General features: G+C 39.1%; 1 protein-coding gene across 1 annotated transcript in view; it reads left to right on the forward strand.

Moving 5' to 3' along the window:
• Positions 1-26,003, forward strand: part of SYT10 (synaptotagmin 10) — a 63,900-nt gene that overhangs the window by 3,601 nt on the left and 34,296 nt on the right. The window contains exon 2 of the mRNA XM_058191503.1: positions 13,586-13,946. Coding sequence (XP_058047486.1) covers positions 13,586-13,946 — 361 coding nt within the window. The remainder of the gene's footprint in view (positions 1-13,585; positions 13,947-26,003) is intronic.

Genomic DNA, 26,003 nt, shown 5'->3' on the forward strand with positions numbered 1-26,003 from the left:
ACAGTGTTTCTCAACTCTAAAATGTCTGGACTTCAATTTTCAGAATTCCCTAGCCAGCATCGAAGCTCATACTTGTTAGAGTTGGGAAATACTGGCCTAGGATAACATGAGCTATTGTTGCTGCTATATTGTTTGCCAGTTTATTTCCAGGCCCAATTTAAAATTTGGATTTGCTCTTTAAAAACTGTTAAAGTTCAGTTCTAACGTTTATTTATTAATTCTCAATAAATCAGGTCTTTGTTATATGTTGATTGAAAAATAGTCAGTTTTGTGGATATGGGGAAAAAAGCTGTTTTGATGGTGACTTTATGACTCTATCATTCAGTTGGATACTATTCAATCCACCGTTTCATGCAGAAGTAATATATTTGAATATGGGTGGTAATTCACTGATGGATTCTTCAAGGAAAAAGTCTGTTAAAACTATTCCATCCTTAATTATATAGTAACCGCTTCCAAAATTCATATTTTAATCTAAGTTCTGTCAGACTTCACTAACCATTAGTAAATTCATAATTCATCATAACTCATTAGACAAGGATCTTAGAGAGTTCTGTAAAGCATTATGAAGTGGTATGTAAGTCTAAGTGCTATTGCTATTGCTATCTGATGAATCCAGTTCTTTAAAAAAAAAAAAAAGGCCACAATCCTCCAAACCTTCATTTTATCTTTTGTAACATCCAGAAAAATGTTCAAAATGAAAAAAATAACAATGATAGGCCAGTATGAATGAATCAATCTTATCTGGAATTTCAAGATTCAAAGAATTTGTAAATCCAAGATTGAAAAAGTTTCATTCCTAGGCTATAGTAGGGAAGCATCAAAACATATGTATATGCTCAATTTTGCATGAAGCTAAAAAACAGCAGGAATGATAGCTCCCTTAGAAGTTATTAACCTGGGTTTGGTTTAAGTGAATAATTTCAAGAGCTTCACCACAACGATTTTTAAAACAACCACCTCTGCCCATTCTTTTAATGCAGAGATAGCAGAAATGCAAAAAAAGAACTGGAGAGCAATCTGCAAATTGTCCAAAGATAAGTTATCCGAAGTTGTACTAACCCAATACAAAAGAAAATAAGAAAAGTCAGTTTGGTCTAGTGGTTAAAGAACAGTCTAGAAATCAGGAGAATGAGTTCAAGTCCCACCTTAGCTATGAAAGCCAGCTCAGTGACTTTGGGCCAATCATGCTCAACCTATTCTACTTCACAGAGTTGTTGTTGTGGGGGAAATAGGAGGAAGGAGCAGTGTGGTGTTTGTTTGCCACCTTGAGTTATTTGTAAAAATATTAAAGGTGGGATATAAATAAGTAAATAAATGAAGTATTCAGACTCATTTTAAAAAGAAACACTTTAAAATACTTTTCTAATTGACTCTAGAAAGGGTGCAGAGAAAGGTGATTAGGGGACCGGAGGTTAAAACACATAAAGAATGGTTGCTGGAATTGGGTATGTCTAGTCTGATGGAAAGAAGGACTAGGGGTGACATGATAGCAGTGTTCCAATATCTCAGGGGTTGCCACAAAGAAGAGGGAGTCAAGATATCCTCCAAACACCTAAGGGTAGGACAAGAAGCAATGGACGGAAACTAAACAAGGAAAGAAGCAACCTAGAACTAAGGATAAATTTCCTGACAGTGAGAACAATTAATCAGTGGTACAACTTGCTCCAGAAGTTGTGAATACTCCAACACTGGAAGTTTTTAATAAGAGATTGGACAACCATTTGCCTGAAATGGTATAGGCCAGGGTTTCCTGCCTGAGGAGGGGGATGGACTAGAAGACCTCCAAGATTCCTTCCAACTTTGTTATTCTGCTCTGTTATTCTGTTAAATATGATCAATTATCCTTAAAAAGGCAGCTTTGTTTGCTGCCTCTCATCACTAGGTTTTCTGGTCCAAAAGATAGGAATATTGGTCAATTAGCTTGCCTTCTTTTCCTTAGAGATCGAGTTAACCTGACAAAAGTGTGCATTTGTAACGTTTGATGTATTTTGGGCAAAAGTAAGAAAGACCACTCACTTTCCCTATGGGATAGTATAATAACTTTGTTGCATGTGATCACTGGAAAATGACCGCAATATAATATAATTTATCAGAAAATTTCTTCCTAAAAGGACTTCCTCCCCTGGTATGGGATTTGACAAAAACCTATGTTAATTAATTAGCAGAGGCATCAGTGGGGCTTGTGGTTGATCATGCTGAAGCTGACAGCTAAGAAACCAAATGAAGCCTAAAGCAGTGCTGGATTCTCAAAAGATGTGACTCAAATTCTCAATCATCCAGGTCATGGTTGTCCCAAAGGTGCTTTTCAAAAGGCAAATGGACTTTCCTGGGTTTTTTTTTTCCTTTGAAAACATTTCACTTCTCATCTAAGAAGCTTCTTCAGAATACTTGTTGGCTTCAAAAATTTTAGCAAGGAGTTCTCTGCCGGGGTGCTGGGTGGGCGTGGTCAGGGTGGGCATGGTCTATTTGGCCTCCTGCACCATGGCAGGGGGGAGCATTTTTGCCCTCCCCGGGCTCCGGAGGATTTTCTCGAGCCCCCAGGAGGGCAAAAACAGCTTCCCCAGGCTTCAGAGGCCCTCTGGAGGCTGGAAACGGGCCCATTACTGCCCTTCCCAAACTTCCGGTAGGCCCTTTTTTCGCCCTCTCTGAGCCTCCGCATGTGCCCTGCGCTTACCTGCATCCAAAACGGGCCACGTGGGGACTCCTGGGAGGGGAGGGGAGGGGCAGGGTGGGTGGGTGGGGCCAGCCAGGAGTGGGATTGGGTGGTTCTCTGAACTGCACAGAATCTTAGCTAGAGGTTTTCCCAAATCCCTGCGTACCCCCAGCAGCCCACCCCCTCTGACACCTGCTTGTTGGTGTCAGAGAACCTATCACATTCTCTGCTTTTCCCTCAGGGTCTTCCATACATGAAAGTAAAGTTGTGCAGTATTGTATCTGTAAACCTTCCCAGAAGGACTCCAGAACCCTCACACAGCTTCAAAAACTACAGAGCAATTTGAAACCATATGATTCAATTTGCAAGTTCCTGCCTTGATTTACAAGTCTGTTTCAGTCAGGTAGCTAGATTGGCTTGTACAAAAGTCTACTGTGATCCAGGTAGAAACAATTTTTACTTGAAGTTTCCAGCTGCTGAATTACTGATCTTGACAACAACTTCCTGTCAAGGTTCTGTCAGCATAACTTTGGGGGCTGTCATTGTACAGAGTCAGAAATAAATGTTACTTTCCATTCCCCCCTGCCTCCGATCATTATTCCCACCTCACTTCTGTAAGAGCTTATATCCCGATCATTATTACCACAGGATAACCTACAAGTAGATCCATCTTTCAGCATTTAGGACAAAGTCCAGGCAATTTTCTGTCACATTTGAGGTAACACATGAGACACACATATTGTCACTGTCGACTTAAACATATTAATTGCTCCACATGATTTAGGGGCTATTTTGACATGAATGAGAATGTTTAAATATTAGCGTCCTCCCTATCAGCCCTGAAATTCTGATAAGTGATTTGGAAAATGGAGATTGACCAAAATCCTCTAGCTGTAGTCCAAACTGTGTTCACAAAGCTTTAAGAGAAATAATGTACAATCCTCCATGACTCTGCCTTGGAAAAAACTTATTATTGTAGCAGTTACAATGGTAGATTGGGAATAAGTAAACAAGAGGTTTAAGTTGGCTTTCACTGTGGAGTTCACTGGGTGGCATTGGAACATCAACCCATCTACCTCTCAAAATTTTATTTCTCTGGAAAAAATGAAACGGGGAAAAAAAAGGAAGCTTACTGTCTAACTACCTTGAGCTCCCAAAGAAAAGATGAAATATAAGCACAGTTATACAAGAAGCATCTAACTAAAAGCAATCCCGATTGCAGACGATCTCTGCATTTTCTAAAGATTAATATTCAATTAGTATGCTCCTTTTTCCTGGGAAAAGGATGGTGGCTAATGTGTTTAATATTTGCAATCACTAGCTGTCCATGTGTCAGTAAAGTTACAGATAGAAGAGTACCATTTAAGTTGTAAAGACACAAAAATAGCCCAAAAGTACTATGTGATCAAAATACAAGTATTTTGATAGGTTTGGCACAATATTTCCACTCACCATCTTTTCCCATTAATATATTGTAGTTGCTAAGAAACCAAAGTGTGTTCCAGGTAATCCTGTTTCAAAATCATGTATCTCTTCTTTAAATTCATTATGTTTGGGGTGGAATCATAGCTCAGCTTTGATGCAAACATATCTTGTTCTCTTCCTGGCATGTCCAACATTTGTTTACTTGTCTTGAAGGACTGTTGGGCTAAAACTCTGGAGATTAATTGCAAGCCAAAATATACTTTATTACTTTTTCTGGCCTCTTATGTGATTTGGTACAATGGCTTTTTTCCCAGACTATCCAGGATCATCCATGAGATTGCAAAAAAAATTCACGAAACCCCCCACAAATTCTGATATTTTCAACATTGTTTCATTATCATACAGCAAACAGACACCACTCGGAGATATGAAGCATTGCCAATTGTTTACACAGTTAATCCTGGAATAGATAGATAACGTTTATGATCTGATGCAAACAAAAGGCAGCTTTATTTTGTTATTATGTGGCTTTAATTAAAATGCCACTTCTGCTTTATTATACCTTTCAGAGTTAGAGGGGAAAATGTTTGTGCAGTCCTTTAATCATTCTAAAACAATATATCAACATTTATTTGTTATTATTCTTATCCTCAACATCCCCAAACAATGGAATAGGATATATGTACATAAAAGAAAGTTAAAACAATTCTCCTCCCCCAAATAATTATCTTGTAGTTATAGTTGTAGTGTAGCCTAAAGTCCATGCAGATGGATTGTTGGGAAAACTGCTTCAAAGCATCCCTTGACGCGCACAACCCCAGCATCTTATTTCTCAAAGACTCAGCATAACCAAGGACCTCTCCATGCATCTGAATGCAGGCCCATTCAGAAAGCACTTCCACCAGGATTACTTCCTAAATGAAAGTCTTCTGCCAATATCAGCATACAGCTATTCACACATTTATGCCCACATATAAAAATGGGTCACACCAGAGGTGGGTTTCAGCAGGTTCTGACCAGTTCTGGAGAACTGGTAACGGAAATTTTGAGTAGTTCGGAGAACCGGTAGTAAAAATTCTGACTGGCCCCACCTCCATCTATTCTCTGCCTCCCAAGTCCCAGCTGATGGGGAGGAAATGGGGATTTTACAGTAACCTTCCACTACCACACCCACCAAGCCACGCCCACCAAGCCATGCCATGCCCACCAAGCCACACCCACAGAACCGGTAGTAAAAAAATTTGAAACCCACCACTGGGTCACCCATCCATGTTTGTTAGAGGAGAAAACATATCCAGGAATAGTTTACATGAGAGTCATCAACCCTAACTGACAAAGTAGGGAAACTGGGCAATATATGGAACTATTGGTTGTTGGTTTAAATAATTTTCTGTCTAGCTTCTTTGTCTGGGGGAGGAATTGTCTTAAAGTAACCTCTCTTGTTCTCATATAGCAAGGTTCTATGTCAGTCAGCAAGCTATGGAACAGATTTGTAAAAAAAAAGAATGTTTTCATGAATGGGAAGACCTTCTGATCTACAAGAGTTTGATTCTGATTTACTTTCTTGATATATTTATAATTTCTCCTGCATTCATTAGGATCTGTTGATGCTTAGGTTTCATGACCTTAGAAGCTTTATAACCATCAAGATGAGAAAAGCCTAATTGTAGTTTCAGGACAAGAGAGATATAAATGTACTCTAATTGTTAAGGATGCCTTCTGGCTAAACTCTATAATTACTCCAGTTCAGTACGCATTAATCAGGCACACTGAGAACATACATTGCCCTTTAAGTATTTTGGATGTATAAACCCTAACCACTAGAAGTCTGTAGAGATTCTCAGTCCTCCAGGTCATAGTTGTCCCAAAGATGCTTTTTCAGAAGACAACAGGACTTTCTTGTTTTTTCTTTTGAAGATATTTCTCATCCCAGAAGCTTCTTCAGGTGTGACAGGACCTGGAATGGAGGGATTTATATTCCTTGCAGACAGCTGGTCATTTGCATCCTTTTAGAAGGTCGTTGGAAGGAACACAGTGGCTCAGTGGCTAAGTTGCTGAGCTTGTCGATCAAAAGGTCGAATCCCTACTGCCGCTTAATGGGGTGAGCTCCCATTACCTATCCCAGCTTCTGCCAACCTAGCAGTTCAAAAGCACGTAAAAAATGCAAGTAGAAAAATAGGGACCACCTTTGTTGGGAAGGTAACAGCGTTCTGTGCACCTTTGGCATTTAGTCATGCCGGCCACATGACCACGGAGAAGTCTTCAGACAGCGCTGGCTTTTCGGCTTTGAAACGAAGATGAGTACCGCCCCCTAGAGTCAGGAACAATTAGCACATATGTGCAAGGGGAACCTTACCTTAGAGGGTCGTTGAAGCACTTAGAGGTTTATCTCTGTCCTCAGGGTCACCTGAGTAGTGCTCCTGGTTCCTGTAGTCTGCAATTTTTCTTCTGTAAATCCATTCCTACTCCCACACCATTCAAAGGCTGTCCATCCCAAATTGTATAGCTAAAGGTCTGTAGAGATTGCCTCCAGATGCCTCCTGAAAAAGCATATTTGGGCCTAACCACTAGACCAAATTGGCTCTGGTTTCCTGGTTAAAAAGTATAATTTGGATGGTGCTGGTTATTTATTCTCTTTGCAATACTGAACAAGAGCCTCCATTGCTTTTATAAATCCTATAGGACAGGGGTCTCCAACCTTGGTAACTTTAAGATTTGTGGAGTTCAACTCCCAGACTTGTGTAAGACTTGTGGACTTGAACTCCCAGAATTCTTCAGCCAGCTTTGCTGACTGAGGAATTCTGGGAGTTGAAGTCCACAAGTCTTAAAGTTGACAAGGTTGGAGACCCCTGTTATAGGAGTCCTAGAAAGAATGACAATATCCTTTCTGTACAGAGTTAGTTCTGTACAGAGTTATCCAAAACCACTAGACAGCATTTCAAACTTTGACAAACATCACCTAAAATAGCTTTATTAACAAGCAACCTAAAAGAAAGTAGGTAAATATTTACACCCTTACTTGTTGATTGGATAATCAATTCTTCTACTGTCCTATAAAGGAGAACAGTGGAAGGCATGATTCCACAGTATGTTAGTGCAACTATTATCAGAGATCATCAAGTTTTGACAGCAGATGTCCACGTGGGAAGACAGTGCTCCTTCCCACCAAACTTCCCACCAAAGTTGAGTGCATAATATAATATAATATAATATAAAAATAATATAATATAAATATAATATAATATAATATTATATAATATAATATTATAATATAATAATAAACCTAATCTTGCATAGCTTCTTTTCCAAAAACACTACACTACTAACCAGAGCTTATAAAACATTTGCTAGACCAATATAGATATAGTCAAAGACCTTGGAGTCTTCATATCCAATGACCTAAGTACCAAAGCCCACTGCAACTACATCGCAAAAAAGGCATTAAGAGTTGTTAACCTAATCTTACGTAGCTTCTTCTCCAGAAACACTACACTACTAACCAGAGCTTATAAAACATTTGCTAGACCAATACTTGAATACAGCTCGCCTGTCTGGAACCCATACCACATTTCAGACATCAATACAATTGAACGTGTCCAGAAATATTTTACAAGAAGAGTTCTCCGCTCCTCTGAATATAACAAAATACCTTATGCTACCAGACTTGAAATCCTGGGTTTCGAAAACTTAGAACTCATCCACCTCCGACAGGACCTGTGTTAAACTCATAGAATCATTTATTGCAATGTCCTTCCTGTTGAAGACTACTTCAGTTTCAATCGCAACAATACAAGAGCAAACAATAGATTTAAACTTAATGTAAACCGCTTCAATCTTGATTGCAGAAAATATGACTTCTGTAACAGAGTTATTAACACTTGGAACTCACTTCCTGACTCTGTGGTCTCTTCTCAAAATCCCAAAAGCTTTAACCAAAAACTGTCTACTATTGACCTCACCCCATTCCTAAGAGGTCTGTAAGGGGCGTGCATAAGAGCACAAGCGTGCCTACTGTTCCTGTCCTACTGTTTCCTTTCGTTATATCCAATTAATATAGTCATTACATACTTATGCTCATATATATGCTTATATATTATATAGTTGTTACATGTCAATGCTTATATATACTGTTGTGACAAAATAAATAAATAAATAAACAAACAAACAAATAAATAAATAAATATTCCCCCCTTAATTCCCCACCCCCTTTTTTTTGTTTCCATTACTTTTTTACTAGGCTTTGGCTTCCTTTTATTGTCCTCTGCTGAGCATGAAACAGGATTTACTTTTTGTTAGAAAACAGTTTGTGCCATTATTGCATCATCATTCACTTTGGTATCATGTGGAGGGATGAACTGTTGTTTCCTGTTGTGTACCAGATGCTCTGTACTCCTGACCGTTGTGCTCAGCTAGAAGGAAATGACCTGTGAAGCGAGGATACCTTTTCCCCTATAAAGCAGCGCATGATTTATGGCCATCATTTCTTGGGTTAAGCTCTTCATATAACTGTAAAAGAAGCAAGAAAGCAACTGAAGCATCTGGGGCAGGTTATATCACCACCCTACTATAGGAAAGCATTGACTATTGATTCTATACATTCTCAACACATTACTTAAAAACAAGACTCCATGGCTGCTTCCACATTGGAACTTTGGAGTCATATAATATGTGTGGGTATACGCGTAATTTTGTATTTATTTATTTTGTCATGTTTATGTAGTGTACATTGGAGGGGGTGACCCTTTGAGAGCTGCATGCAATGAAATTTCATTGTAATGTATGCCGATTACTGTACATTCAAAGTGACAATAAAGTTATGAGCCACAGTGGCGCAGTGGTTAGAATGCAGTACTGCAGGCTACTTCTGCTGACTGCTGGCTGCCTGCAATTTGGCAGTTCAAATCTCACCAGGTTCTTCTATCCTTCTGAGGTTGCTAAAATGAGGACCAAGATTGTTGGGGGAAATATGCTGACTCTGTTAAATGCTTAGAGAGGGCTGTAAAGGACAGGGAAGCTGTCTGTCTGTCTATCTATCTATCTATCTATCTATCTATCTATCTATCTATCCATCTATCATCTAGCTATCTAGCTATCTGGCTATCTATCATCCTTCTATCCATCTATCCGTCTATCTGTCTATCCATCTGTCCTTTTATCTATCTACCTTAGTGCTTCATTCACTCATATTTTAGAGAAGTCTTTATGCCACTGACACTTACAGGTAGTCCTCAATATACAACGGTCACTTAGAAACCATTCAACATTTTAAAAAAGATTAACAGAGTTGGAAGGGACCTTGGAGGTCTTCTAGTCCAACCTGCTGGTCAAGCAGGAGACCCTATACCTTTTCAGACAAATGGTTGTCCAATCAACAAACCTACCTTAGAGCGAATTATGACTTGGATTTAAAGTTCCAATGCTGCCCCCATAGTCATGTGACCAAACTTCAGGTGCTTGATAACAGAGCCACAATCTCTATTTATAGCATGGCACAGTCACATGAACACATTTTATGACATTTTATGATAGTTTTGCTGAAAACTGGTGCTTCCAGTTTTGGACTGGACCCACAGCAAAGCTCTGGTTTGCTTAACAACCGCAGTGCTGCTCTATGACCACAGCATTTGCTTATAAATGCTTATAAATGCTTATAAATTGCTGTAAAAAAGGTTGTAAAATCAAGTCAGTCATGTGATCAACCAGTTTTATGACTATCATGACTTATGACTATGATAGGCAGGCTCCATTACAGTCATAATTCGAGGACTATCTATACTTATAATTAATTACAGGTAGACTTTGACTTATGACCACAGTTGAGCCCAACATATATGGGACTAAGTGAGAAATTTGTTAAGTGAGTTTTGCCCTGTTTTGCAACTTTTCTTGCCACATTTGTTAACTGAATCACTGCAGTTGTTAAATTAGTAGCATGGTTGTTAAGTGAATCAAGTTTCCCCATTGACTTTGTTTGTGGGAAGGTTGCAAAAGGGGATCACATGACCCCGGGACATGGCAACCATCATAAATGTGAGTCACTTGTCAAACATCTGAATGTAAATCACGTGACCATAGGGATACTGCAACGATCATCAGTGTGAAAAATGGTCATAAGCCACATTTTTCAGTGCCGTTGTAACTTCGAACAGTTGCTAAGCGAACTGTTGTAACTCAAGGACCAATTGCATTAGTTCTGGATGATCATTAGATGGCAGCAAAGAAGAATTCAAAATTGTGATACTTTGTGGCTATCTAATGGGGGATTTTTCGATCCAACTATGGTAACTCTACATGCCATCATTTTTCTTATTAAAGAAAATCTCTTGAGTTTTTGGATAGAACGAAAGAACTGCACAAACTTCATTGGTATGATTGCATCGCTCTTCTTTATTTTAAGAGGTTATATGCAGGACAGAAAAACCTGTTATGCCGCTGCAATCATCCGTTAGAATTGTCACTGTTGAAACCTTTTCAACATCTTGTAATTCTACTTTTTCAAAAGCCAAAAATTGCTTTTCTGACTGAAATACTGGTCTGGGCGCCAGCATTTTAGCAACATTTCCACTGTAATAATAAAAAAAAAACCCTCCACTCTTACTTTCAAGGCAAAATGGGAAATCACAAATATCACTGTGTTTATTTATTAGTTTCAGAAATGTATACTGCCAACTTGAAAATAATGCTCAGCCACTTACAGCAGTAAAAATAGAAAAATAAAATCGTAACATCGTAAAACTATCATAAAGCAATAAAAATGACATAAAAATGCCAACCACCAACTCCATCCTCGATAATAGTGTTGCAAGTAAGCCACTAGTACCCAAAGGCCTAAAAATGGGTTTTTATCAACTTTCTGAATCACAGCAGGAGAGGGACCATTTGGACAAGGGACGTTACCACGGAACTCGGCTTCCAGACCTCCCCTTAATTTGAGAAACATTAGGGAAGGAATTCTAAACCATCCTCTTTTAAACTGAATAACCGAAACTAGTATTTCCCATCCAGAAGAGATGGTCCTGAGATCTCTGGCCCTCAAGCCAATTTTCTCCCATGATTTTCCACCAGTTAAAATGAAAGACATCTTAGAATGGGTGGAAGCTTGATGAAGAGAGATCCAACAGAAGAGGAAGGAGAAATTTTCTGACAGTGACAATAATTAATCAATGGAATAGCTTGTCTCCTGTAGTCATGGGTGCGCCATCACTGAAGGTTTTCAAAAATAGACTGGACAACCATTTGACTAGAATGGTTTAAAGCAGGGGTGTTGAACTCAAGGCCCGGGGTCCAGATCCCTTCCATGGGGTCCTTAGCTCTGGCCCTCGGGGCCGCCCTGAAAAAATGCAAAAGACCGGCCCACGGTGCCTCTCTCAGTGAAAACGGAGCTCGGGAGGGCCACCTGCAGCCCTCCTGAGCTTTGTTTTTTCTGGCAGAGGATTATAGGCCATTGCAGCCGAAAACGGAGCTCGTGAGCACATTTTCACTGGCAGGCCACCACAGGTACCTCCAACGTGAGTGACATTGATCTAACCACACCCACCCTGCCTACGCTCACCCTGGTCCACCCCAAGGTCATACACAACCCTGATTCGGCCCTCAGCGAAATTGAGTTTGACATCCCTGGTGTAAAGTCTTCTGTAGAAGACCTCTGAGGTCCTTCCAGCTCTATGATTCTATGTTCTTAGAATGTTTTTATAGTTTTTACTATTTTTCAATAGTTATTATATACAAGGAAGTCTCATTTTATAACCATTCATTTAATGACTGTTCAAAGTTACAATGGCACTGAAAAAAAAGGGACTTGTGACTGTTCTCCATCCCAGTGGTGCAATTCAATTTTTTTTACTACTGGTTCTGTGGGTGTGGCTTGGTGGGTGTGGCTTGGTGGGCATGGCAGGGGAAGGATATTGCAAAACCTCCATTTCCACCCCACTCTGGGACCAACCAGAGGTGCATTTGCTGGTTTTTTAAAAAGGGCAGAAAGTTTTAGATCAGATCCTTTTTTTTAAGGTCTAGAAGACTGGGGACAATTCACCCCTATATTTTCTTCTTGCACTTCAAAGTTGGTGTAATATTACGTTATATGTTTAAGCAGCACATCATCAGGATCTTGTTGCTTTTCATCACAAAGGTGAAAACAGTTGTCATGTTGCGATGAAAGTGTGAATGTGTTTATGCATAATATGTATGATCTGATTCTTCTTCTTCTTCCTATCATATTCCCGAAAGTGCAGGGCCTGCTTCTTGGATCATTGAACACCACTTTGCATGGTCAGCTGCGTCTCCAGGGTGCAGGCCTGCAGCTTGCATATCTCTGTTGATGGTATCTTGCCATCTCTGTTTTGGGCGCCTGCGAGGTCGCCGGCTGTTGACTTCTAGTTGGTAGGCTGTCTACTACTAACCAGAGCATACAAAACATTTGCCAGACCTATTCTTGAAATCAGCTCATCCGTCTGGAACCCATACCTCATCTCTGACATAAATACAATAGAACGAGTCCAGAAATATTTCACTAGAAGAGTCCTTCACTCCTCCGAAAACAACAAAATACCTTATACCAAAAGACTTGAAATCCTGGGATTAGAAAATTTACAACTCCGTCGACTCCGACATGACCTGTGTTTAACACACAAAATCATCTATAGCGATATCCTTCCTATAAAAGACTACTTCAGCTTCAATCGCAATATTACAAGAGCAAAAAATAGATTCAAGCTAAACGTCAACCGCTTCAAACTTGATTGCAGAAAATATGACTTCTGTAACAGAGTTGTTAATGCTTGGAACTCACTACCTGACTCCATAGTCTCTACTCAAAATCCCAAAATCTTCAACCAAAAACTGTCTACTATTGACCTCACCCCATTCCTAAGAGGACTATAAGGGGCGTGCATAAGAGCACAATAGTGCCTACCGTTCCTGTCCTATTGTTCCCTTCATTATATCAAATTAATATTATTGATGCATATTTTTACTTATATATTTTCTTCAATACATGTTGTTTTATCTATGACAATTGTTTGTGTATACTGTTGTGACAAAAGAAAAAAAAGAAAAAAAAGTAAGTGCTGCTCCCCGGACATGTCCATACCAGCGGAGCCGGCCTTGTCTCATCTTCTCTGTAATTGGCGCCACATTAAAATGTTGTCGAATAGTGTCATTGTGATGTGGTCAAGAAGGGAGGTGTGGGTGATGTGATGCATGTAGAAAAAAAAGGAAGCGCTTGCGTTGCAACACCATGGCTTCAATCAGCTAAATCAGGGGTCCCCAATAACACACAACTGCGACCCATTACCAGGCCATGGCCTATTCACAACCAGGCCATGCGAGAGGCGGGCTCGCATGCACACAGACACACACAGCTCAACTTGCAGCTGATTAAATCAGCACTCAGATTGCCTTATAACATGACTAATCTACTAATTGACCCAATTTCATTTTGAATTAATCTACCAATTCAAATTAATTAAAGCCACTCAAATAATGTCTTTCCTCCCTTGTTTGCAGACATCTCTGTCAGCCTGCTCGCGGTTGTCGTCAGCTTCTGTGGGCTCGCCTTGCTGCTGGTCTCGCTCTTCGTCTTCTGGAAGTTGTGTTGGCCATGGTGGCGAAGCAAACCCACCGCTTCAGACACAACAAGCATCCCTCAGAGCACCATCCCCGTTCCCCCTGAGTTTTTGGAAACCAACGAGAAAAAAGAAAGCCTTAAAGAAAACGGGAAGCCCCAAAAAAATATCCTGGAAGCAGCGATGAAAATCAGCCACACTTCCCCGGACATTCCAGCAGAAGTCCAAAATGCTTTAAAAGAACATCTCATCAAACATGCACGAATGCAAAGGCAGATTACAGAGCCTACATCTTCGTCCAGGTAAGAGAAAGCTAAACGAACTTTTACAGGAACTTCACACAAAATAGACCACTTAGTTGAGGATCAAAAACAATCCTGTGTGATTCTTAAACAAAAGCTGGACAGCATTGGTTCTAAACCTGTGGTCCACGGGCTCCTGGGGAATTGTGATGTCACAGGGGGTCCATAAAGACTTGAAGAAATATTATGATTTAAGTCTTGAATTAAGTCTTGGATGTTCGTGGCCATGGTCCTTTGTCACAAAAGGTATTTAAAGGAGGTTGGTGGTGAAGAATAGAATAGAATAGAATAGAATAGAATAGAATAGAATAGAATAGAATAGAATAGAATAGAATAGAATAGAATAGAATAGAATAGAATAACAGAGTTGGAAGGGACCTTGTAGGTCATCTAATCCAACCTCCCGCTCAAGCAGGAGACCCTACACTATTTCTGACAGATGGGAGTCCAGTCTCTAGTTGAAAGCTTCCAGTGATGAAGCTCCAACAACTTCCCAAGGCAAGCTGTTCCACTGATTGATTGGTTTCACTGTCAGAAAATTTCTTCTTATTTCTAGGTTGAATCTCTCCTTGGTCAGTTTCCATCCATTATTCCTTGTCTGGTCTTCAGGTGCTTTGGAAAATAGCTTGACCCCCTTCTCTCTGTGGCAGCCCCTCAAATATTGGAACACTGCTATCATGTCTCCCCTGGTCTTTCTCTTCACTAGACCAGCCATGCCCAGTTCCTGCAGCCATTTTTCATATGTTTTAGCCTCCAGTCCCCTAATCATCTTGGTTGTTCTTCTCTGTACTCTTTCTAGAGTCAAAACATCTTTTTTTAATGGTGTGGTAACCAAAGTTGAGGACCACTGCTGTACAGTAATAAATTCAACAGTATAAAGTTAAGCACTGGTTTCAATCAAAGATATTCAATTCAACATTAATATATGTTATGTACATCTTTCTATGATTGCTTTAAATTACATTTAAATCCAGGGTTAAATGCACTATTCTGTGGATCTCCATATAGAGTATATTTTGGTTATCTGAGGGACCATCTCTTGCCAGTCACATCTACCTGACCAGGGCAGGGAGGCAAGGAATGTTGTGGGTCCCATTCCCTAGGGAGATACACCTGGTGGGACCCAGAAGAACGGCCTTCTCCGTGGTGGCTCCCTCTCTCTGGAACATCATTCCCCCACAGATTAGAATGGCCCCCACTCTAGCAATCTTCCAGAAGGTGCTGAAGACCTGGTTCTGTCAGAGGGCTTGGGAAACGCAGATTGGGATGGAGCCCATAAAATGGCTTGTGTGAGGTGCTGTTGCCGGGGCGGGGAGGGGGGGTGATTTTATTATATCAATTTATATATTATTTTATTAGTTTTATTGTTTTTATATGAGGTTTATATTCTGTAAGACGCCTTGAGTCACCATGTGTGAATAGGCGGCAATATAATTCTCCTAAAATAAAATAAATAAATTAAGGGAAGAAATTTAGCAGCGAGAAAAGCTGCTTAAAAGGACTGATCTAGATCTACACTCCAATCTGTATTTTATTCTCAGACTCAAATATGAATGAGTATTTATGTAGCAAGTGATAAATCACAACAGTGTACACAACATCTGACCACAAGGTAAATGAGGCTTCTATATTTTCCTGCTAAGTTTTTCAACATTTGATCTAACAGTTTAAAGAGACTACAAAAGCAGTGAAAAGTTTGGTCCCTTTAAGAATAGAATAGAATAGATTTTTTTTTTTATTGGCCAAGTGTGATTGGACACACAAGGAATTTGTCTTGGTGTATACCCTCTCAGTGTACTTAAAAGAAAAGATACCTTCATCAAGGTACTACACTTACAACACTTAATGATAGTCATAGGGTACAAATTTAACACTTAATGATACTACACTTAATGATAGTCATAGGGTACAAATAAGGTAGAACAATGCACACGGCTGGCGTAACAGTTATACTCCATGAAATGAAACCCTTTCTGTACCAGGAGCATTCCAGTGAGGATGCAAAATAATTATTTCTGCCATTTGTTTGATTGATTAAATTAAAGGAAAATAATCTAAAGTTTATTTAATTAAAATTAAATTAAAGACACTAATTCTAAATGACTTCAGGCAACTCAGTGTAGCCAAGGAGAATTAAAGTAGGAACAGGTCACAGAAGTCCAGAATTGATGAAAACCCTTCAGAATATCTCAAAAGCAACCTACAGGGGGCCTTTTTATGATACCAGAATATGAATAGCACAGGTAGTCAGTCCTCAACTGACAACCAAAACTGAGTCAAAAAATTCCATTGATTAGCAAGACAGTTGTCAAGTGAGTTTTACCCCATTTTATGACCTTTCTTGCCACAGTTGTTATGTGAATCATGGCACTTGTTAAGCTAGTAACACTTTCGTTTAGTGAAGCTACTTCCCTATTGACTTTGCATGTGAAAAGGTCTCAAAAGAGGATCATACTACAACCATCATCGATACACGCCAGTTGCCAAGTATCAGAATTTTGATCACATGACCATGAGGATGCTGCAATGGTCATGAGTATGAAATATGGTCATAAGTCACAGTGCTGTTGCAACTTTGAACAGACACTAAATGAATAGTTATAAATTGAGAAGTAACTATATACGAACAGAAAACACGAGGGTTGGGATGAGTATGGGGGTGTCTCTGTGATTATAATAGCTGAGGCACACAATAAGTTAAAGTAAGAAATAGCACAAAGCAACTTCAAAATGTAAAGGTAAAGGTACCCCTTGCACATATGTGCTAGTTGTTCCCGACTCTAGGGGGTGGTGCTCATCTCCGTTTCAAAGCCGAAGAGCCAGTGCTGTCCGAACACATCTCCATGGTCATGTGGCTGGCATGACTAAATGCCAGAGGTGCACAGAATGCTGTTACCTTCCCACCAAAGATGGTCCCTATTTTTCTACTTGCATTTTTTACATGCTTTCAAACTGCTAGGTTGACAGAAGCTGGGACAACTAACAGGAGCTCACCCCGTTATGCGGCACTAGGGACTCAAACCGCTGAACTGCCGACCTTTCGATCAACAAGCTCAGCGTCTTATGCTATTAAATATTTTTTTAATTAGAAAAAAAAAGCAATTTATTGTTTAACATTAATAGTTCACGTCTGTCCTTATCCAACAATCAGAATTCTACCAGGACATAACTGAGAACAATATGCTAATACTTAGCACTTGGCTGTCACATCAACTGAGAAATGATTTAAGAAAATGGTGATTAAATGCATCTAATTTTAATGCACTAAGACACATGAAGGGCTAAATACATCTGAAGTAATTGAAAGAATACTTCCTTGAATAGAAAATTCTGGACAAAAAATTAGAAAACTTATGAGTGTCTTGTTTTGCAAATTATGGCCAGTGTTGCGTGTATGCAATGTTGATTGACTGATTCATTATGTGCCATCAAGTCATTTTTGACACCTAGCAACCACAGAGGTAAATCTTCTCTACAAAAAACTACCCTTAATCTGTACTTTCAAATCTTCCAACAGTGCACTTGGTAACCCTTAACTGAATTTATCCATTTTGCTGTTGATCATTCTCTTCTCTTTCCTTCTATCTTTCCCAGCATTACAACCTTTTCCAGAGAGCTGAGCATAACAAGTTTGAAATAGGATAATTTCAGCTAGGTCATTTGTGCCTCAAGTAAGATTTGTTCAATGATCCGTCACTTTGTTTTCTTGGCTGACCTTGATGTTCACAGTAGTCTTCTCTGACACCCAAGTTCAAAGGTGTCAATATGCTTCCTATCCTACTTCTTTAAAAACCAACTTTTCATCCCAAAGAGTCTTTTAATGACCCCATAATACCTTGCATCAGGGTGGAGTTGGGGCAACTAAATGGAGCTGAGCATTTACTGGCTGGATGCCCTGCCTGTCACCACTTCAGAGTTCAAAGCATTCTCATTGTGCCCAGAGAGAAATATCTGCCTCTACCTAGGATCGAACTCACAGCCTCCTGATTGTGAAGCAAGAGCTCCACCTCTAGGTCACTGCACCACTCAACTTTTCCTCCCAAAGTGGACCACATGGAATTTAATTTTAGTATCATTTTTCTCATTTGACTTTTAGTAGTGGGATTGAAGAACCTTTGTATTTTCAGCTATCAAAGTAATGTTATCAATGTAGTATATGTTATTGATGTTTCAGACTGTTCTGCTAAGTTCTGGCCATACCATGACTTCCTGACCTGTATATAAGTTTCTCATGAGGACAATGGGATCCCACTTTTTCTTATCATTTTCCCTTGCTTGACAAGATTGACAAAATCAGACTCTTTTCTATAATCGATGAAGCCCATTCTGACTTCTTTTTGGTATTCTTTGGCTTTCTCAACTATCCAGTGTGCATCAGCAATAATGTATAATGTTCCTTTTTCCCTGTAGGGCTCTAATCTGCATCAGATGATCATAACCCTTATTTTGTTATCATGTGAAATTAACTATATTCTCTGATAATTTGCAGACCCTGTTAAATCTCATTGATTTTGTACTGGAATGTAACATTCGACATCTTCCAGTTGGTTGGCCATTGTGTCATTCTCCAGATTTGTTGGCATAGCTTGGTTAGAATCTTGACTGATTTTTTTTCTGTTGCTTACCATATTTTCAGTGGGTAGTCCATCACTACTTTCCAACTTGGTAATGAACCTGAATGTTGATCTAATTTCCTCGCTCTTGTAACTAAGAAATATAGAATAGAATAGAATAGAATAGAATAGAATAGAATAGAATAGAATAGAATAGAATAGAATAGAATAGAAAACAATACAATACAATACAATACAATACAATACAATACAATACAATACAATACAATACAATAACAGAGTTGGAAGGGACCTTGGAGGTCTTCTAGTCCAACCCCCTGCCCAGGCAGGAAACCCTACACCACTTCAGACAAATGTTTATCTAACATCTTCTTAAAAACTTCCAGTGTTGGAGCATTCACAACTTCTGGAGGCAAGTTGTTCCACTGATTAATTGTTCTATCAGGAAATTTCTCCTTAGTTCTAAGTTGCTTCTCTCCTTGATTAGTTTCCACCCATTGCTTCTTGTTCTACCCTCAGGTGCTTTGGAGAATAGTTTGACTCCCTCTTCTTTGTGGCAGCCTCTGAGATATTGGAACACTGCTATCATGTCACCCCTAGTCCTTCTTTTCATCAGAACAGATGTATCCAGTTCCAGCAACCGTTCTTCATATGTTTTAGCCTCCAGTCCCCTTTGTTGCTATTCTCATCTTTGTTGCTTTGTTGCTCTTCTCTGCACTCTTTCCAGAGTCTCAACATCTTTTTTACATCGTGGCAACCAAAACTGGATACAATATTCCAAATGTGGCCTTATCAAGGCATTATAAAGTGGTATTAACACTTCACGTGATCTTGATACCTTCTAAGAATCTTGGATGTTGACATCTCTACTATATTTTTCTGTATACTTCTATTATATTCTTTCATCTCCTTTGAATTGGTTACTCTCTGTTCATTGGTGTCCTTTAGCATACCAATTCAAGGCTGGCACCTCCTTCTAAGATCAGAGATCTTTTGGAAGACTTTCCTTGTTTTTCTATGTCTGTTTCCATCTATACTGTCTCTACAATTGTTGTTATACTGCTTCTTGTCTCTTCTCACAATTGCCTGGTTAAGTTTCTTTCTAACATTTTTTGTCTTTCTTGGCTTTATTTTCTTTTTTCTTGGCAATTTCCATGGTTTGCTCTGACACTCATTTCCTTTCTTCTCTTCCTTCATTTTTGACAGTCTCTTTTCACAAAAAAGTGGCACTACTGGAAGAGGGCCTCTTGAGCCTGGGGACACCATTTTCGCCCTCCCAGAGGCTCGAGGAAAGCCTCCAGAGCCCAGGGAGGGCAAAAACGGCCCCCCTGCTGTGGTGCAGGAGGCTGACTAGGCCACACCCACCATTGTCCCACCCATCCATTGAAGCTCAGCCCTGTCTGGATTCCCTAAATTTTACGACCTTTCTTGCCACAGTTGTTATGTGAATCATGGCACTTGTTAAGCTAGTAACACTTTCGTTTAGTGAAGCTACTTCCCTATTGACTTTGCATGTCAAAAGGTCTCAAAAGAGGATCATACTACAACCATCATCGATACACGCCAGTTGCCAAGTATCAGAATTTTGATCACATGACCATGAGGATGCTGCAATGGTCATGAGTATGAAATATGGTCATAAGTCACAGTGCTGTTGCAACTTTGAACAGACACTAAATGAATAGTTATAAATTGAGAAGTAACTATATACGAACAGAAAACACGAGGGTTGGGATGAGTATGGGGGTGTCTCTGTGATTATAATAGCTGAGGCACACAATAAGTTAAAGTAAGAAATAGCACAAAGCAACTTCAAAATGTAAAGGTAAAGGTACCCCTTGCACATATGTGCTAGTTGTTCCCGACTCTAGGGGGTGGTGCTCATCTCCGTTTCAAAGCCGAAGAGCCAGTGCTGTCCGAACACATCTCCATGGTCATGTGGCTGGCATGACTAAATGCCAGAGGTGCACAGAATGCTGTTACCTTCCCACCAAAGATGGTCCCTATTTTTCTACTTGCATTTTTTACATGCTTTCAAACTGCTAGGTTGACAAAAGCTGGGACAACTAACAGGAGCTCACCCCGTTATGCGGCACTAGGGACTCAAACCGCTGAACTGCCGACCTTTCGATCAACAAGCTCAGCATCTTATGCTATTAAATATTTTTTTAATTAGAAAAAAAAGCAATTTATTGTTTAACATTAATAGTTCACGTCTATCCTTATCCAACAATCAGAATTCTATCAGGACATAACTGAGAACAATATGCTAATACTTAGCACTTGGCTGTCACATCAACTGAGAAATGATTTAAGAAAATGGTGATTAAATGCATCTAATTTTAATGCACTAAGACACATGAAGGGCTAAATACATCTGAAGTAATTGAAAGAATACTTCCTTGAATAGAAAATTCTGGACAAAAAATTAGAAAACTTATGAGTGTCTTGTTTTGCAAATTATGGCCAGTGTTGCGTGTATGCAATGTTGATTGACTGATTCATTATGTGCCATCAAGTCATTTTTGACACCTAGCAACCACAGAGGTAAATCTTCTCTACAAAAAACTACCCTTAATCTGTACTTTCAAATCTTCCAACAGTGCACTTGGTAACCCTTAACTGAATTTATCCATTTTGCTGTTGATCATTCTCTTCTCTTTCCTTCTATCTTTCTCAGCATTACAACCTTTTCCAGAGAGCTGAGCATAACAAGTTTGAAATAGGATAATTTCAGCTAGGTCATTTGTGCCTCAAGTAAGATTTGTTCAATGATCCGTCACTTTGTTTTCTTGGCTGACCTTGATGTTCACAGTAGTCTTCTCTGACACCCAAGTTCAAAGGTGTCAATATGCTTCCTATCCTACTTCTTTAAAAACCAACTTTTCATCCCAAAGAGTCTTTTAATGACCCCATAATACCTTGCATCAGGGTGGAGTTGGGGCAACTAAATGGAGCTGAGCATTTACTGGCTGGATGCCCTGCCTGTCACCACTTCAGAGTTCAAAGCATTCTCATTGTGCCCAGAGAGAGAAATATCTGCCTCTACCTAGGATCGAACTCACAGCCTCCTGATTGTGAAGCAAGAGCTCCACCTCTAGGTCACTGCACCACTCAACTTTTCCTCCCAAAGTGGACCACATGGAATTTAATTTTAGTATCATTTTTCTCATTTGACTTTTAGTAGTGGGATTGAAGAACCTTTGTATTTTCAGCTATCAAAGTAATGTTATCAATGTAGTATATGTTATTGATGTTTCAGACTGTTCTGCTAAGTTCTGGCCATACCATGACTTCCTGACCTGTATATAAGTTTCTCATGAGGACAATGGGATCCCACTTTTTCTTATCATTTTCCCTTGCTTGACAAGATTGACAAAATCAGACTCTTTTCTATAATCGATGAAGCCCATTCTGACTTCTTTTTGGTATTCTTTGGCTTTCTCAACTATCCAGTGTGCATCAGCAATAATGTATAATGTTCCTTTTTCCCTGTAGGGTTCTAATCTGCATCAGATGATCATAACCATTATTTTGTTATCATGTGAAATTAACTATATTCTCTGATAATTTGCAGACCCTGTTAAATCTCATTGATTTTGTACTGGAATGTAACATTCGACATCTTCCAATTGGTTGGCCATTTGTTGGCATAGCTTGGTTAGAATCTTGACTGATTTTTTTTCTGTTGCTTACCATATTTTCAGTGGGTAGTCCATCACTACTTTCCAACTTGGTAATGAACCTGAATGTTGATCTAATTTCCTCGCTCTTGTAACTAAGAAATATAGAATAGAATAGAATAGAATAGAATAGAATAGAATAGAATAGAATAGAATAGAATAGAATAGAATAGAATAGAATAGAAAACAATACAATACAATACAATACAATATAATATAATATAATATAATAATATAGTTGGAAGGGACCTTGGAGGTCTTCTAGTCCAACCACCTGCTTAGGCAGGAAACCCTACACCACTTCAGACAAATGGTTATCCAACTTCTTCTTAAAAACTTCCAGTGTTGGAGCATTCGCAACTTCTGGAGGCAAGTTGTTCCACTGATTAATTGTTCTGTCTGGAATTTTCTCCTTAGTTCTAAGTTGCTTTTCTCCTTGATTAGTTTCCACCCATTGCTTCTTGTTCTACCTCAGGTGCTTTGCAGAATAGTTTGACTCCCTCTTCTTTGTGGCAACCCCTGAGATATTGGAACACTGCTATCATGTCACCCCTAGTCCTTCTTTTCATCAGAACAGATGTATCCAGTTCCAGCAACCGTTCTTCATATGTTTGAGCCTCCAGTCCCCTTTGTTGCTATTCTCATCTTTGTTGCTTTGTTGCTCTTCTCTGCACTCTTTCCAGAGTCTCAACATCTTTTTTACATCGTGGCAACCAAAACTGGATACAATATTCCAAGTGTGGCCTTATCAAGGCATTATAAAGTGGCATTAACACTTCACGTGATCTTGATACCTTCTAAGAATCTTGGATGTTGACATCTCTACTATATTTTTCTGTATACTTCTATTATATTCTTTCATCTCCTTTGAATTGGTTACTCTCTGTTCATTGGTGTCCTTTAGCATACCAATTCAAGGCTGGCACCTCCTTCTAAGATCAGAGATCTTTTGGAAGACTTTCCTTGTTTCTCTATGTCTGTTTCCATCCATACTGTCTCTACAATTGTTGTTATACTGCTTCTTGTCTCTTCTCACAATTGCCTGAAACTCTTGGTTAAGTTTCTTTCTAACATTTTTTGTCTTTCTTGGCTTTATTTTCTTTTTTCTTGGCAATTTCCATGGTTTGCTCTGACACTCATTTCCTTTCTTCTCTTCCTTCATTTTTGACAGTCTCTTTTCACAAAAAAGTGGCACTACTGGAAGAGGGCCTCTTGAGCCTGGGGACACCATTTTCGCCCTCCCAGAGGCTCGAGGAAAGCCTCCAGAGCCCAGGGAGGGCAAAAACGGCCCCCCTGCTGTGGTGCAGGAGGCTGACTAGGCCACACCCACCATTGTCCCACCCATCCATTGAAGCTCAGCCCTGTCTGGATTCCCTAAATCTTATGGTTCTGTGTCAGGCATGTGAATATACATCAATGCTTTATACATCAAGTCCTTTGACCTATATCCTCTTCCTTGTTGCTATTAATAAAGAGTTTTCCATTTCTATGCATTAACAATAAAACTATCAGAGTTCAAATGATTCTACTGAAAGGAAAACGATCTAAGGCAAGGTCAACCAGCTATGCTGGCTGGAGAATTCTGGGAGTTGAAGTCCACAAGTCTTAAAGCTGCCAAGTTTGAAGACCTCTGATCTAAGATAACCTTGAATCTGAAGACTCATTGCATAGGAATGGAAAGCAATGCAATGAACCGCAATTAAATATTTTGCATTCTTCTATTTTGTACTCTTTTATAAGAGACCTGCGTATAAAAAGGGTTTTTATGTCTTGATTCCCAGCAACAATAAATGACATGTGAAGAAGCAGTTTTGTGTTACTGTCTGTTTACCTCCAGAGTGCAATTTCACTTCACTTGGAAGCTCATGAAAAGCATTCTTGTTGATGGGAAAGAGGGAAAAAAACCCAATTCCTACAAATACTTTTACGAATGAAAAAAGCTTATGGCGCTGTTTAGTCTGATCATTTCACTACCTCAAATTTGGGAAATTGGGAATAAGACTTTGAATGTAGATTTTAGTTCATGATTCCAAAGTAGATAATGAAATATAGTCTTCATTCACTAATTGTAATTCAAATTTAATTTTAAAAAAGTAGACTTTGTCACACTTCGTTGCGATTTTGCTGACCTCTAGGAACACTGTAAAAAAAATTCTCACATTCGCTACATTCATTTTCAGTATCTTGTAGATATATTTTTTTTTTTTGGTGTGCATTTTTAGACTTTCGTTATTATCGATTGGAAGAGAAGTTGGCTTCTTTCAAAATGTAACCTTTTAGCAAGTAATGAGAAAAAAATCTGGGACTACAGCTTTTATATCTGGACACAACAAGATAATTGATTTTCTTTTTTTTTTCTTTTGCTTTTAATTACAGAAAACATGCCACTAAGATTAGATTCAATTCCTTTCTTTTCCCCAGCTAGAAGATGGCAAGGCTGAACTTAACAATATGATCTTTGTACCTGAGGGATTCATGCTCATAATGAAGGTTTCAGAGATTAAAGGAAAGGAAACATGTAGTAAATTCCTTACAACCTGTCCATTTTCCCCTGCTGGTTTCCTTCTTTATTCAAGGTTGCAATAATGTTTTCTTATAAATTGAATGTTCTTACTATGCAGGGACATAAAAAAATCATTTAGGCTGGGTATAGGTTCTAAGCCACTATACCCAACCTTGTAATTGAATAAAGATAAACTATATTGTTTCCTCTTTTTTCTTTTAATGACCCCATAATCCCTTGCGGGGTGGAGTCTGGGCAACTGAATGGAGCTGAGTGTTTACTGGCCGGATGCCCTTCCTGTTGCCAATGTGGGGCTTTGTTCAGCAGATACATTCTCATTGTGCCCAGAGAAAGAAATATCTGCCTCTACCTAGGATTGAACTCACAGCCTCCTGATTGTGAGGTGAGAGCTCCACCTTTAGGCCATCGCACCACTCATAAACTACATTGTTTGTAGCCATAAAATAGAAGGTTCAACTCCTGGCATCTCCTGGTAGAATTTAGATTCTTGAACTTGGTCAACACATCACACTGAACATGAGGCAGCTTTTTAGTATCCTATCCAGGGACACTGCCTGGCAAGTAGAGATGAATAAATCTGTCTAATAAGTACTTTGTTTTAATTCATTTTCTCATTTTTCCAATCGTAATGGTTTTTGCCATTCAATTTTAAATACTTTTTTAAATGTGCGCACAATTACTTACTCAAATTTTCCTCTATGCTTTTCCCAACACTTATTATTAAAAGAATTTTCCTTAATGTAAAGCCTTTTTGTTGTTACATTCATCAAAACACTCATGATTGTGTTTATTCCCCTTTAATTTATAGCTCTTTGGAAGCATCTGCTGTTGTTGCTGCACAGAAACCCCCCAAACATTACAGTGGAATGTAACGTTTCATTATATTGGTTCAGGATATATGAAACCGAGTATCTGCAGTAAAACTAATTGCGAGAATGTGAATTCAAGAATAGGAATAAAGTGAAGCAAATTCACTTATAAGTCTTGTTTTTCAAGTATTAGAATCTAACTATTGGGTTAGGATGTAGACCTCAGATAATTTCCCAGATCAGCACTGAGGTGTTAGTAAATTGCACATTCAGCCCTATCAAGATAATTGCAATTTGTGGCACAGATATTGAATGAATGTCATAGGTTCCTGCACTGGACAGGCAAATGTGTATAGATCTCCAAGTTCCCTTCTAAGTTCACATGAATCTACCAGCCATGTATGACTTGCCTGAAGAAAAAACTTTGTAAGTGATATACATCTTAGTTCTTTCAGCAAGACATAGTC

This window comes from Ahaetulla prasina, chromosome 7 (assembly GCF_028640845.1).
Source record: "Ahaetulla prasina isolate Xishuangbanna chromosome 7, ASM2864084v1, whole genome shotgun sequence".
NCBI lineage: Eukaryota > Metazoa > Chordata > Lepidosauria > Squamata > Colubridae > Ahaetulla > Ahaetulla prasina.